At 29.5% G+C, this 14,588-nt stretch overlaps 3 protein-coding genes across 4 annotated transcripts in view; 2 read left to right on the forward strand and 1 right to left on the reverse strand.

Annotated features, from left to right (window-relative positions):
• The window catches only part of LOC126769260 (protein draper), a 30,689-nt gene extending 23,867 nt beyond the window's left edge, over positions 1-6,822 (reverse strand). For both annotated transcript variants that reach the window (XM_050487921.1, XM_050487920.1), the window contains exon 1: positions 6,551-6,822. The gene's annotated coding sequence lies outside the window, so the exon portion shown is untranslated. The remainder of the gene's footprint in view (positions 1-6,550) is intronic.
• A 788-nt stretch (positions 6,823-7,610) lies between these two features.
• LOC126769301 (complex III assembly factor LYRM7) lies at positions 7,611-9,467 on the forward strand. Its single transcript, XM_050487994.1, has 4 exons — positions 7,611-7,794; positions 8,010-8,153; positions 8,415-8,496; positions 9,251-9,467. Exons 1-4 carry the CDS (start codon positions 7,774-7,776, stop codon positions 9,370-9,372), a joined length of 369 nt encoding a protein of 122 aa, XP_050343951.1. The 5' UTR covers positions 7,611-7,773; the 3' UTR covers positions 9,373-9,467.
• Positions 9,468-10,517: 1,050 nt separating this feature from the next.
• Positions 10,518-11,430, forward strand: LOC126769304 (NADH dehydrogenase [ubiquinone] 1 beta subcomplex subunit 2, mitochondrial-like). The gene is made up of 3 exons (XM_050487996.1): positions 10,518-10,713; positions 10,993-11,119; positions 11,277-11,430. Exons 1-3 carry the CDS (start codon positions 10,616-10,618, stop codon positions 11,361-11,363), a joined length of 312 nt encoding a protein of 103 aa, XP_050343953.1. The 5' UTR covers positions 10,518-10,615; the 3' UTR covers positions 11,364-11,430.
• The last annotated feature ends 3,158 nt before the right edge of the window (positions 11,431-14,588 follow it).

Raw genomic sequence — 14,588 nt, forward strand, 5'->3', positions numbered from 1 at the left:
CTAATCACTCAGTGTAGGAATTATTTTCCGATTTTCCGAACCAGTAACCAGTTTCTGATGGTGCACACATGGCGACGCTTACTGTAATTTCTTATTTCATACAACGCCCATACACTTTGTCTTCACTATATTGACGCAATTACCAATATCTCAAAAAATTATCAAGCCATCCGAATTAGTTATGACAACAATAAAAGCATAACCAAAGTAATCATGGTAGTCGTACGAATCGGTACGATTGTTACTGTTCGCTTATGTGGATACATTTTCAACAGTTTTTGTTTCTTATTTATATTTATCTGAAATTTGGTCCAATGGTTTATTAACGGTAAATTAACTGCACAAAGTCTAACGGCTTTTCTTAAAAACGTTGTTTAGCGGGTGATTAGTTAAACAATGTTGTCTTCTTCTATCGAATGTCAAAACAATAATGAGAGAAAAAGAGTAATCAGTGTTTAATCACGTTTAACTAAAAAGCCGTTAAGCAACGATTATAAGTTAATAAATACCATGGCTTTTGAAAAAGCATTAAGCACTTTCATGACCACGAAACACACGTGGTGGTTAGATTTATTTTTTTGAAGCTTAATTTGTATGATAAAAAGAAAATTTTTTAATCGATAATTAATTATTATTTGCATCCTTTTTTAATACATTTCGTATTAAATAATTTTAAAACAGAAGATGCAGTCAAATCAGCTTGTATACGTTTTTGCGTTTGTAGTAGTGAATGGTCAGTAGATAATTATTTTAAACAAAAAGTTTTAGGTTTTTATTATGATACACATTAAACGTCATTTATAATCATGAATTTCTTTAACTCTTGACATTACATATTAATCCTCAACATCAATTTCATCCGATAAATCATTTTAATGATAATTCATTCTAATGTGTACCCTCATCTATACCCTGCAATTTATTTTCCTCTTAAATAGCATAAACATTTCTCCATTCCTTGTCAGTTATGGCAATAAATTTTTCCTTAGCTAGATTAATTTACAGCATTCATATTCATTGCGACATTTTTGCTTTACTTTTTTTCATAGTAAAATTTTGAAATACAAACAATAATTGTAAAAAATTAAACAAAATTGGACACACTTGCCTTTGCTATAAAGACTATTTTATTGCAGTAGTACAGAACGCGTACCTACTTCGAACTGGTTGAGTGGGCTGAATCTAAAAATACTAAGTACAATGTGATTGCAAACAGTTATATCTTAGTTCACTCTAGCTTTTAACCAAATGCCACTTCAACAAAATTATACATATTACTATAACTTTAGAACTTTATGGGCAGTCTGTTTTTTATCATCATCAACATCACAATCATTATAATTAGGTTATATCTAACTAAAATATTCATCTTAATTAGTAATAATTTAATAACATAAAATAAAATCTCTCCATCTTTTCGCTACCACTATTTTGATAAATATTAAAAGTACGAATAAATTAACGAAAAAAGAAATAGGGCGCAAGTTAGGATATAATACAGTTCGGGAAATTAATCGCTTGGCTCGATACTGATTATAATATTTGTTAATATCTCATTATTAACAAGACCGTTGCAAGATGAATTACTAACTTTTTCTCATGCGAAACCAGGATGGATTGCTAATTATATCTTATAATATTACAAACATTCTTGTATAATAAATATATAAGTACTTTATTGTATATTTATTTCGTGTAATTATTTAAATTTTGAATTTAAATAAAGTTTTGCTTTTTAAGTTTAAATGACGCATTTTTTTTATAAACAAAAATAAATAAAATAATTTTTAACTAGTTATTATTAAAACCGCCATCCGCCACTACTATTAATGAAACACGGCAATTTGGTTCAGATAATAGAAATAAATAATATCTAAAAATGAATTATCTTCTGTTTATCTAAAACGTAATATTAATATGAGTGAATTGTTAAAAGCTGTTAGAAATCGTTACTTGAAGTCGGATGCTGCGCATCTATCATCGGTAATGTTCGGAAGCACTGCATGCGATGTGTCATAAAATTATGTTTATATGCTGGTCTTATCATTTTCAATGGTAATTGCGGTGTATGATACATTAAGTAAAAATTTTATTGCTATTTTATTTTCATGTTATTATGAACATACAACAATACACGTAGGGAAAAATATTTGTTTTTATTTCTTGAATATTTTTTTATGCTTAATTAATTGATTTTATAATAAATTCATATACCTAATTTGCCTTTTTACATACATACTTTGATAATTTATTTATTAGTAAGTTTTCACAAATATGATGCTATCCTGACCGATGTCGGACACGACAGCAATTCAATGGAGACTAGCCAACTGCACAAATATTATAGTGCTTAAGTGTGTTCTCACAAATCCCACACATCTAAATCGAAAATAGTTCAGGAGCATAGCCGAAAGCGTAATTAAGACCCAGGGGTGTCAACACTGAAAAGCGACAAATTTCAAATCCGGGGGGAGTATTGAGAGTTATAATATAATCACACAAAACCCCAATTATACTCAACACAAGCGACCCCGGGATTTGAACCCACGATTTCAGAATCTGCAACCTTGTGAAGCAAGCCACTTTTATTTTTAGGAATAACTAGTAAGATGAGCAATTCTAAAACCATTGATAATATAATTTCGGTACTCGCAATTTCATTTCTGAATACAGTTACATGAGACGCCGTTGATTAAATTGCCACTTCGTTCTTTATACTTCTAATTATACTGGCTTCATTCACACTTGAGCACATCTGCACTTACATGTCTATAGGTAAACCTATCAACAATTACGCCTATTACAAAAATCTAGACAATCCTAACAATAATTAACGTTACAAGTAATAATAAATACCTGCAACTCTACATTAGAAAGAATAGTGAAAGCAATATATATAAGTAGGTTACCTCGTTTTACGCCACAAATAGCTACGTAGATCAATAACACTACTAAGTATAGACGCTGTGTCAAATTAATTACGGATATTTGCTGTATATTTGTTTAAAAAAATCTACATGAAGCCGAATGTTAGCGAAAAAATTAAACGAAAAAAATTAAATATATGGTTATCATTGCTTACGTTACATTGCAAATAAAAATCGGTTCATCTCATCCCAACATTTCCCTTAGAATAGTAACGGCTATTGGGCTTGATAAACGCTCTTCTGGGGTGGTATTGTACCATCCCAGACTGCATCGCTTTGTACTAGATAGTGGATTTAAGTCTAAGCGCAAGCAGTGTAACATTTATGGCTATCAAGTGTCGCCTTACAATTACTGAACTTCTTTTGCCGGTTCTTATCAGATTTTGATGATTCATTTTCCGTCTTTGAACCGGTGGTAGTTATTACTTCAATTAGTAAATCCTATTGTAGTTTTAAGTTGGTTGCCAATTTTCTAGAAAAATATAACAACTATACGGTTGAAATATGAACGTTAAATTATGTGTACGACAAAAAGTGTTCATTTTATTAATAGCGTTACTTTGCGTTATAATCAACAATTTAAAGTACCTAGCTCTATTGCACTAATAATTATTTCGTTAGACACATTGAAGATGACCTATTCAGTTTAAAGAGGTCACTTACTGGCTGATTCTTTTAATCGGAGTATGTGTATTGTAAACATAAACATATTAAACAGAAACGCTTCTCGTGTTCCATCCAATTGTCACGTATATTGACAAAACACCAGACGGTAGTGAAGAGCTAAACAATTATGACCGTTATGAGCTAAACAGGTCACTACGTGTGGGTATGGCACTGACTAACCTCTTTAACATGCGTTACATTAGTATTCGCGATATTTCTTTACATGTCTATGAGTAAGATTCGTTACAAATAACTAATTAATATAAAATAAATAAAAAATATCTATTTTACTTGAATTATCTAACAGTAGTATCTGGCATGAGTTGTTCGCCTCTAACTTATTTAAATGAGCGCAGTAAAAATTGCCCGTAAGGTTGTAACTTATCTTGTGAGAACGTGCAGACAACGGACGAATAACGCTGACACGTCAACCATCTCATCCCGGATGCAACAATGATAAAACATTCAATTACCAGGAAAAAAGAAATGTTTGAGCGCAGTCTGTTCGAATTACGATATACAACGTTGCTAGGAGTAAATAAATGGTAGTTTAAATAAACATCTGAAATGTATTGTTGATACGAATTTTGTTTTAACCTTCAATATTTTTTCCTATATGTTTGCGTATAGAATTCTCGCATTTCTTAAAACAACATTATGTTTAACAATGACTAAACTTGAATTAAAATTTATTTTGTGCTTGGCTCTCCTATGCTGACGACACCAATAATTTCCCTTTTATCGCCTTTATACGAAACAGACCTGATGCATACTTTAAATATTTTTTATTAACAACTGCTTTAGTTAATATTTTGAAATAACTTTACTGCCTTGTCTAGTGAAGATTTAATAATTATCCTAATGCAGATTTTCTCCGACACAAAGGTAATATGGTTTAATTGTGTCGTCAGCGTATTTTTTTAAACTTACTCGGAAATTACGTCAATAATGTAAACAAGCCCATAATATAATAATAAAAAATCTTATTTCTTTTTATTATTACTATTCCTTTGCATTATATGTCGACACTAATCTACATATATAAATAATGACAAACAATGGTAATATGAAAGTTCTCCTAAAATCGGGTTCGTTTTTTTTTATTTCAAACAATTAAACAGGCAACACTTTATATACTGTTGAGTATGATTGAATTGTAACACTGCAAAGTATATTATTGCCTTGTTGTGTGGAATATTGTGTATCCACAATGTGGGACACATTGGAACAGTGTATATAATGTTAATCATCCAAAATTGTAGGCAGAACAGTAACATAACAATATAACATTAAAATTACTGGAATTTTCATCAATAATGAATATTATTTCATTATAATAAAATTTCATAAAGAAGTTAAATACACTGGAAAAAATATATACCATTTTATTCATAACATATGTTATGAAGTATGTAGAGATTACATTTAAGACTAATTTTCAAACATTTCACTTTTAACTATACTTAATGTTTACTGCGGTAAATATTATGTAATGTTAAAAGTGAACATATGAACAAAATTTTATGCTAAAATATCTATGAATGCTTCATAGAAATCTGGTCACCATATGTGGAATAAATTACTCATAAGTTCCAGTAAACTGATGTATTATAATTTTTAAGTTGAATAGGTAATTAGTACATGTGGTATTATTTATATTTATATAACAGTGATAGTATGACTAATGTAACCTATGATCAAAAGTCAACAGATTGTTTTATTAAAATTCATACATTTTATAATTACGTGTTTATAGTAAGATACTATTATTGTTATAAATGACACAGAACCTACATTTGATTATTTTTTTTACAAAATTATCTACATAATATTATGACTAATACTCATTTGAATTTTAAAACATCAAAAATGAAAGTAATGTAAGTAGAATTTCTGAGATAAATAAATTAATCTTTTATTTATTCATTTTTTAATTAAATTTTATATTTATTCATTACAATTTAATATAAAAGCTTACATAATTATTTATTATTAACAAAATAGATATTACATAAAGAAAACTAGCCTTATCTCTTGTAAATATAATTTCTAATGGCTACTATTTATTATGTAGTATCTTTTAACTATCTTGTTGTAGATAAAGGACTTTGTTGAAGTAAATGTCACATACTGATATAAATATGACATTAATAATTATTTATTACCTAACAACTACCTTACAATACAAACATAAAAATGCAATATTTTTTATATAGAGTAGTATCATGTATGTAGAAATTGTTGATTTTTTTTTATTAAAGAAAAAACTATTTTAATAAAACCTTGAATATAGTATCATTGAAATATAACAGTTTTAATATAATATTGTTTTTTTTATTAAATATTTGATTGTTTATAGTATGATAGAGATTATATAATTACAAATTTCACATAGACTGCATTTGTAGATCAAGAAATGGACAATATTTAATAATCTTTTTAAATGAGATATAATTTAATTAATTTACAAAAAAACATCTGAGTGGCCAACAAAATAATTAATCACAAGAAAAGAAGTTAATTAAAATTTTATGACATAGTATCCTTAAATTTTACACTACTATAACAACAAATGTTTAAAAATGGGTCAGTAAAAGAATCAAATAAGAAACTTTTAACTATGTTAACTAAAAAAAATACTTGTATGACAGAAACGTAGAAAAGGTCATTTAAACTCAAAGTTCATAATATGACCTAATTTTTCTATCTTTTATAGCCATCTAGGCAAAATGTCAATCAAGTTTTAGATGTTATAGATAAATGTTAAATAAACTCTTGAATTATAAAAACTATATAAAAACATTGTTACTGACAATTCTTTTTATGTAAAACAAAAATTTAAGCGGTTTACAAATGGTGTATTATATACATTGTTGGGCACAAGCTTATGAAATTTATTAGTAAGCGAAAGCTACCAAATACCAAGATAAAATTTAATATTATCCTTTATCTCTTACCGGAAACTGCAAATTAGCTAATTGTCTGAAGATATCACCACAATGATTCACAATTCACACTTGAAAACCTACATTACAGTAGCAATAAATTACACTTATAAAATTTTGCAATTAAAAACAAAAATAACCAACAACTATGACCACCGTTCCTTATAAAAAATAGATATACATAACATAAAAATCAAATAAGACCTCAGTCCACTTCCATTCCCTTTTCATAATAAGTAATAGAAAATGCAAGAACAATAAACATTAAATGATATCAAACTTCAAACTCGACCTGAAAGCACAGATAAAATACAATCATCAGTACTGCCAAGGTATATTTTGTTATTCCTCGATGAAATACGTAAACGTTGTCGTTTTTCCCCGCTTTACTACACTGCGATCTTTTTTCGATGATCCATAAAATCATCCATAATAATCTGTGGAATTTTGATGAAAATAAATAATTATTTTCATGATAAAAGTCAAACAAAAAATATTGGAGACACATTAAATAGAAACTTATTTTCAATTCAATAAACATTTTTTTTGTTAAAGCCAAATTTTGGGCAATCGAAAAAAATTTATACGCCTAGATGAGATGGATTGAAAAATTAGTTTTGATTGTTACTAAAAATATAGTTTTATCTTCTGAAAGTGATCTATAAATTATTAATTAAAAATAGATTTATAAATATATTGACCATATTAAAAAAAATTATGTTCGACTATGAACCGCTTCCTTGCTTCGTCGTTGAAATGTATATAGATTTTCGAAGCTATTTTGGTTAAAAGCAATTCGCGTAAATTATAATTCTGTAGCCACATTATCGAATATTCGTGTCAAACATCAGCGATGAAATCTTCATATTCGGTCAACAACGATGTGTCTATCCATATTTAATGTGCCATTTTGATGTGCGCCAACATATATGTCACAATAACACATCTTCGCCGCATCCCGTTAATACTGGCAACGAAGTAATTTCCTGAACTTATTTCAAGTATCAATTGTCAAAATCAACCATAGTGTGCAATTATATCATTAGGTAATTATGTCATAATTGTCAAATGTCATATGCACTTGTGTCAGTAAGCGGGAAGAAAAATTTAATTTATTAATAGCCAAATAATTATTTACGACTCAATTTATTCTTTGATATTTTTTAAGTCTTATAAGCCCATGTTGGATATGCCCTTTTATATGTTATTAAATTAATTCTGAAGATATTTAAATTATGACTTCATTAAAAAGAATGGTAATGTTATAATCGGTAAAAACTTACTTATAGAAATGTAGTTGGGATTTTGAAACGTACATTTTACATTTCTTTCTTGTCTTGTAACGTTTGTATTTGAAATAAAGGAAAACATGAAAATATAAGATATCTAAGTATTATCGAAGCTAATATCTTATCATTACATTAGGCAAAAAATTACATTAGGAGACTATTATTTAAAATATTTTTTTTAGGTACTCAAAAGCTTTAAACAATTACATCGCACTAGATTAAGAGTTTTTGATGGAGATGAACGTGCCTTAAATGCAGCTAGGTTGAGGATCAATGATGAATATCATAAAAATAGAAATGTTGAAAATGAAGAAGCAATAAAAGCGGTAAGCTTATGGAATACATTTTGAATTTTTGTAATGTAATTGGATAACAAGGATACAATTACTTTCACAAAAAGATCAAATTAAGCAAGTTCATGATAATTTTTGAGGTAACTTTTGCACAAAATCTATGTTTATATTTCACAACAAATGTGTTTTATGTAATGATGACTGATTGATAATGAATGATTTAGTTTCCTTTTGTATTAAATATAAAAAACATTTCACATTTGCAATTTCGTACCATATTTTATTTTTATACAGATGATTAAATTTGGAGAAGATGTGGAAAGGGAACTGAGAACTCAAGTTATTCAAGCAAAACAAGTCAAACCAGGCATATTTGGTAAGGAACTATTAGCCCTAGCATATTTTTATTTCACAAATTTTAATTTGATGATGAATAATTATAATGATTAATTAAATAATAAGTTAAGTTTAAGTTATATAATTTTTGGAATTGTCATAATGGTTTGATTATTGTAGGTTTTATTTGCATTAGTGTTTATAGTGAAATCATCTCTTGTTTATTCTTCCACACAAAGTTACTCTTTATCACTTTCTAGCCCATAAAAAAACAAGTAAACCTTATAGAAGGTGGAACCAACAAATATACTTTCATGTAATATGCAATATCATATTAATATCTCTATAAATATAAAATATATAACAGCTCAGTCTGCATGGAATCTTTTGCAAAGGTGCTCAAAACTGACCCTGTGTGTGAATAAATATGTTTTAATGTAATCATATCTTCAAGCTCCCGTCATTGTATCCATACATAAATGAATACCTTTAAGCTTAAGTTATAAACTTTTGAACATAAAAAGCTTTTAATGTTAAAATCAATCTAGTAATTTGTTTCGATAAACATATAGTATAGACAAAAGTTTCAGTCATTCCAGTAACGTCTTAAAAAGTATTGCTTTTAAAGTACCTATAAATAATATATTTTCGTGTAAGCCTACTTCTACTAATCTAACATTACTTATGGGCAATGGACAGTTCAAGTATATTTCGTATATTTGTCTCATATCTTATATTTGAATGAATATGAACTACAAAATGATAATTTAGAAGTTTATATTTTTCTATTCCAGAGGCTAAAATCACAGAAGACACAATTAAGCTTGACAATATTCCATACAATGATGCGGCAATAATAAATGATGGTATAAGTGGAGGCCAACCCTGTTGTCAAGATCAAGCTAATAAAAAATAAATATATGCAGCTATTTAAAACTGTTGTATGTAGTATAGTGTATAGTCATTAGATAAGCTTAAAATATTTTGTTTAATAATAATATTTATTTGTAATTATTATTTATTATTTTCTTGCCTTTTTTAACCTTCAAAAATATTTTTACTGGCATTCAAATCTATACTAATATTATAAAGAGGTAAAGTTTGTGAGGTTGTAGGGGGTAATCTCTGGATCTACTGAACCAATTATGAAAATTCGTTTACCAATACAGAGCCACATCATTTGTGAGTGTCATAGGCTATATATTAACATTGAAAAATGAAAAAATTGAAAAGACTCGTGGTAGTGGGATTTGCAAAGTAAGTCGGTTATGAATTTTTATCAAAATAAGTAAACTTATCGTCTCAAGTGTTTAAAACAAAAGGCTTTTCCCTTTTACTGCATATAATTTGGACAAATGGGTAAAGTGATAATACGACATAGGTATTATTGAGTAATATTTCTATTAGACGTTTTTTTTTCATATACAGCAATCAATCAATCTATTTAGAAATAAATTGCTTTATTACCAAGGAAAATTTTATTTAAATATAGTTTGTTTTTTGGTTGCATAGTTCTAGAGATAATTTAAAATATCAAACTCGCGAGATAACTTTATTAATGTTCAGCCAATCAATCACTAGTAAAAATGTTTACCACCCAACGAAGTGGACACTGGTCAGCTAGTATTTTATAATTACATCATCCAGGGTATACATTACTTTTTCACGACACAAGTTTTAAGATCCCTATGTGTAGGGGCATGGAATCTGATACTAACAAAAGAGAATAGAAACATGATTCTAACCATAACCACTGTTTAAGGTAGCTAATTGTTATGTTAATTGCAATATTTTCCCTTAAATAAATATTGTAATACACAAATCATATCTTATACTAGCGGTTGTGTAGTAGAAAATAAGGTATAGCAATATAATGTCAAATGTTAAATAACTGGTTTAATGTAAATTAAAACTTTATCATTGTAATACAAAAACAATGATTCAGGTAGTTAGTATACATCTTTGAATAGTAATATTAACCTAAGCGGTATAACTTTTAACGTTTTTTTGCGTACCTACCTATCTAAAAAAAAAATGCTATCGATATGTCATAATGTCACTGTCAGTCAGCTGTCTTCTAACAGCTATAAATTCCGTATTTTCAGATTTATCAACCTAAAAAAATCCTAACACAAAACTAAATATTAATTTTACATAAAATGTTGGGACGCACGCTTCTAACAAGGGCTTTATTTACAAAAGCATTGAAAGATGCTGCTTCCAACATAAAACAAGTCAAAAGAAATGGAAGCCATGGGTTAGTATTATATCGTGATCAGTTGTTATGTCATTAGATGCTATATTTTACGATATCAAGAAATTTGTTTTTATAAGATATATATATCGATCTCATAAATTATATATACATGTTATATAACAGAATAACTTTCCTTTAAATTGTGTATAAATGCTTTATACAAAGTTCTGTAATTCAAACCACTTGTACTAAAAAAAAATGATTTTACATTAAACAGTTAGTCATAGTTTATAATAAGATATTTCTTTATGAAAATCAAAAAAATATATCTACTTTAAGTGTTTGGACCTACCGAGTGCCTCCTCCTCCAGCATCAAAGAAAATAGTTTATTTAGCTGAAGTCCTCGGAGGAATTTGTTGGTGGTGGATCCTGTACCATATTGCTACTGAACCAGAACATATTTATGTAAGTTATCTATGGCTTACATGTAGAAAAGAAGCAGTTATTTTATATTACATAGTTGCTGAATACTCCCAATGTTGATATAAGTTCTATTTAATTATATATAAATTACATTTACTTTAAAGTAGTATATTATTAAAATATTTTTTTTAATTTTCAGGGTGAATGGCCATACATAGACCCAAGCACTTGGTCAGATGAAGAATTAGGAATTCCTCCAGATTCCAATGGCCCATTAAAAAATTAAATTAAAATTAAATTATGTTTGATGCTAGTAGTGTAATATAATTTGTGAATAAACCTTGTTAATAATATATAGAGTTATTTAAATACTCAGGAATTCTGCAAGAAAACAAGAAATACTGTTCAAAATAGGGATGGTTTTCCATTTTGAGAAGAACTAAAACTATACAAATTATTTCTTTGACATAATTTTAGTTACACAGTTAATAATTATACAATTTTTAGTGCACAATTTATACATTAATTTATAAATTTCTTTTATTTTCATATTGATATGACTAAAACATGTGATTCTTATAGCCCAAGCTTTTATTACTATAATTATCTATTTTCTTCAGTCATCAATAAATAGCGTGTATATTGTCTTAGTTAAATTTTTAAAGTTTTGTGTTCCCTTTTATCTTCCTTACAACACAATAGATTTTGATGTGGTTTTTGCCATAGTATGGGTAATTTCTTCATATTAAATCGAAAAATTAAGACAAGAAATTTTGTCAATCATCACCAGATGTTACTTAAATATCGCAATCAATAAAATGATATCCTGATTAGATTGCGATGGAATAATTTTTATTATTATTAAATTGTATACCTATACTCCATCTGCTGTAATTTGTGGAACAGGATACCAACTCCTGATCTTGACGCTTAAACTGAAACTTAAAGCGGATCGAATTATCAGTAATTTTCATTAATTGTCAGTAATTTAATAAAACTAAAATTTCAATATATTATATAATTATGTTTATCAATATTCACGCAATTGTTTTCGCAATTAGCGAAGTACTGAAGTATGATATTTTTTTAAGGAGCCGTGACTGTTGATCGTTCGCATAGTCAAATCTAGAGAAATAGTTTTATCTACTTGTAATTATCGAATTGAGATGTTTCCTTCCTTTCTTGTCTGGTGTGGGAACTATAAATTTTATGCTTTTTAATGCTACTATATAATTATATTTTCCATAGAACGAGAGAAAAAGGCAATCATGTGTCGGGGAAGATTATATTATACAAAAATAAAGATTATAGAAATGAAAATTGGAAACATATTTATTTTGTATTAATTTCTATCTTTCTTCACTCTTCCACTTTATTTATAAATTATACCTAAGCCCTAATCTGTTAGGACATCACTTGAACAAAAAATATTTTCTGTCTTTAAATATAAATTTAGTTAGATTAGTTTTTTTATATTGTCTGGGATGGAAAATGACCACCTAATGATAAGTAATAGTAGAGTCCAAACGCGACGACAGCCAGTAGTTAGTATAGTCGGGAAGAATGTTCTGCACTAGTCGCCCTCGCCTTGCCGGCCCGCAAAATGCTTCACGCTTTGGTTGAAGGAATTTAGGCTGTAAGAGGAGGGAAATACGTAAGCTGGTAAATAATTCAATTTTTTGGAAGTTGTGACAAGGAAAGGAGTTGCAAATTTTTTTTTTTTTGCGAGCGATGGAATTGATGACACAGTTAGGCGATGACATTGAGAGCCGGCCCGCGTAGACTTATGAAGGAAAGGGAAAGCAGGTATTAGAGAGAATAATTCCTCAGAGCACTCGCTGTGATACAGTCGATAGAAAGCGCTTAGCGCTGCTGTCTCGACGTAATTGTAAAGGCTCTAGGGCAGTGTTTCCCAACCTTTTTTAGGCCATGCCCCACCTTAACATTTCTAAAATTTTTATGCCCCCCATACATAATTTTAACCTTTAAAAATTGTTTTGTTCCCTTAAGAAATATAAATAATAAGTTTTAGGAAGAAATCACTATAAAATTGTTATCAAAACATCGTAAGTAAAATTTCAAAACATATAATGAAAAACTGTAATTCAAAATAATTTTAATATTGATTTTTCTATATTCATTTAATGCGATCCTTTCGCTTGATGCTTGCTGCACAGAGATTTTATATCAGGTTCCAATTTAATTAGCTTTAATCTCAAGTCTCCACGTTATATTATATCAAGTCGATTTATTTTTTTATCAGTAAATCACTGTAAATGATTTACGAAAGGGTTAAAGTCGTGTCGAGTCCATTTTTAAATCGCCCCCCTTAACTATCAAATTGCCCCTTTGTCCCCACAGGGACCACGTGGGCCCCACGTTGGGAAACACTGCTCTACGGTGTTTGTGACTTTTACATCGCCAATAATGCGAGCCACACGTCGCTGCAAGCGATCCAAGGGCTCCGCTAAATAGGTACTTAGCGGAGCCATCCCAAAGGTGCGAGCAATATTCAACGCAAGACCGTACTTGTGTTTTGTACACACCAGACACAGTTGTTGTGGCTTGAAAAAACGCCGCACCTTTTGTTCGTAACTCCAAGTTTCCATGAGGCTGTTTTTATAACAGTCTTGACATAATCCCTTGGGTTAAAGTCGCACCGAAAGTCAACCCCGGTATGGCGATTTTGCTTTGTATCTCCAGCGTAGTGCCTCAGAAGAAGAAGGAAGAGGGGAAAATGGTGAATTTTTTGCTGTGAGGACGCATACCGTGTTTTCTTGGCATTAAACTCAACAAGATTATCAGAGCCCCATTTGGCAATGAGTTCTAACGTTCTAACAAAATCTCTTCGCCTCTCCTCAATTTTCGCTCGCTCGACTACTGCGCGTCCGTGGTATCTCCCATGTACTGTATTATCATCTGTATAGCAATGTATGTTCCCAAGAGAGAGCATATCATTGATGTGTAAAAGAAAGAGTGTGGGAGATAATACAGATCCCTGAGGGATCCCAGTATTTACTACTTGGAATTGTGAAGTGCAACCATCAACTATAACACGGAGCCTACGCTTATGTTAGCTATCCAGGTGCAGAGCTGAACAGGCAGACCGTATGCAGCTTGGAGAAAAGACTTTTGTGCCAGATTCTGTCGAAAGCCTTGGAGATATCGAAGCTGACAGCCAATAATTCCCTATGCTTATCGAAAGCTTCACCCCAGAGGTGTGTTTTGGTTTTGGTCGAAACCAGTACCGACGAAAATGATGATGAAGATGTAGTATGTGATGACCAGTGTTTTATTTTAACGTCTTAGTTGGTACAGTTTTTGTATTTACACAGCAGTATTTTAATTTATTATTGTCACTGATCACGCTCGTCGTCGATGAGCGACATATAGCAAAACGTCACAATTGGGACGTTGTTGAGTCTGCAATTTGCGCGCGCTAGTATCTGCTTCTTTAACAACATGTATAATATTATAGTTATTATAGTTATAGCACATATAATTATATGTG

This window comes from Nymphalis io, chromosome 6 (genome assembly GCF_905147045.1).
Source record: "Nymphalis io chromosome 6, ilAglIoxx1.1, whole genome shotgun sequence".
In the NCBI taxonomy this organism is placed as follows: Eukaryota; Metazoa; Arthropoda; class Insecta; order Lepidoptera; family Nymphalidae; genus Nymphalis; species Nymphalis io.

What these genes read in the sequence shown, in the direction of transcription:
- LOC126769304 (XM_050487996.1), top strand. Translation starts at nt 10,616, where the DNA reads ATGTTGGGACGCACGCTTCTAACAAGGGCTTTATTTACAAAAGCATTG. An exon ending in AAAAGAAATGGAAGCCATGG is followed by an intron (nt 10,714 to 10,992) that starts GTTAGTATTATA and finishes ATCTACTTTAAG; the next exon opens with TGTTTGGACCTACCGAGTGC. An exon ending in CTGAACCAGAACATATTTAT is followed by an intron (nt 11,120 to 11,276) that starts GTAAGTTATCTA and finishes TTTAATTTTCAG; the next exon opens with GGTGAATGGCCATACATAGA.
- LOC126769301 (XM_050487994.1), top strand. Translation starts at nt 7,774, where the DNA reads ATGACTTCATTAAAAAGAATG. An exon ending in TGACTTCATTAAAAAGAATG is followed by an intron (nt 7,795 to 8,009) that starts GTAATGTTATAA and finishes TATTTTTTTTAG; the next exon opens with GTACTCAAAAGCTTTAAACA. An exon ending in AGTCAAACCAGGCATATTTG is followed by an intron (nt 8,497 to 9,250) that starts GTAAGGAACTAT and finishes TTTCTATTCCAG; the next exon opens with AGGCTAAAATCACAGAAGAC.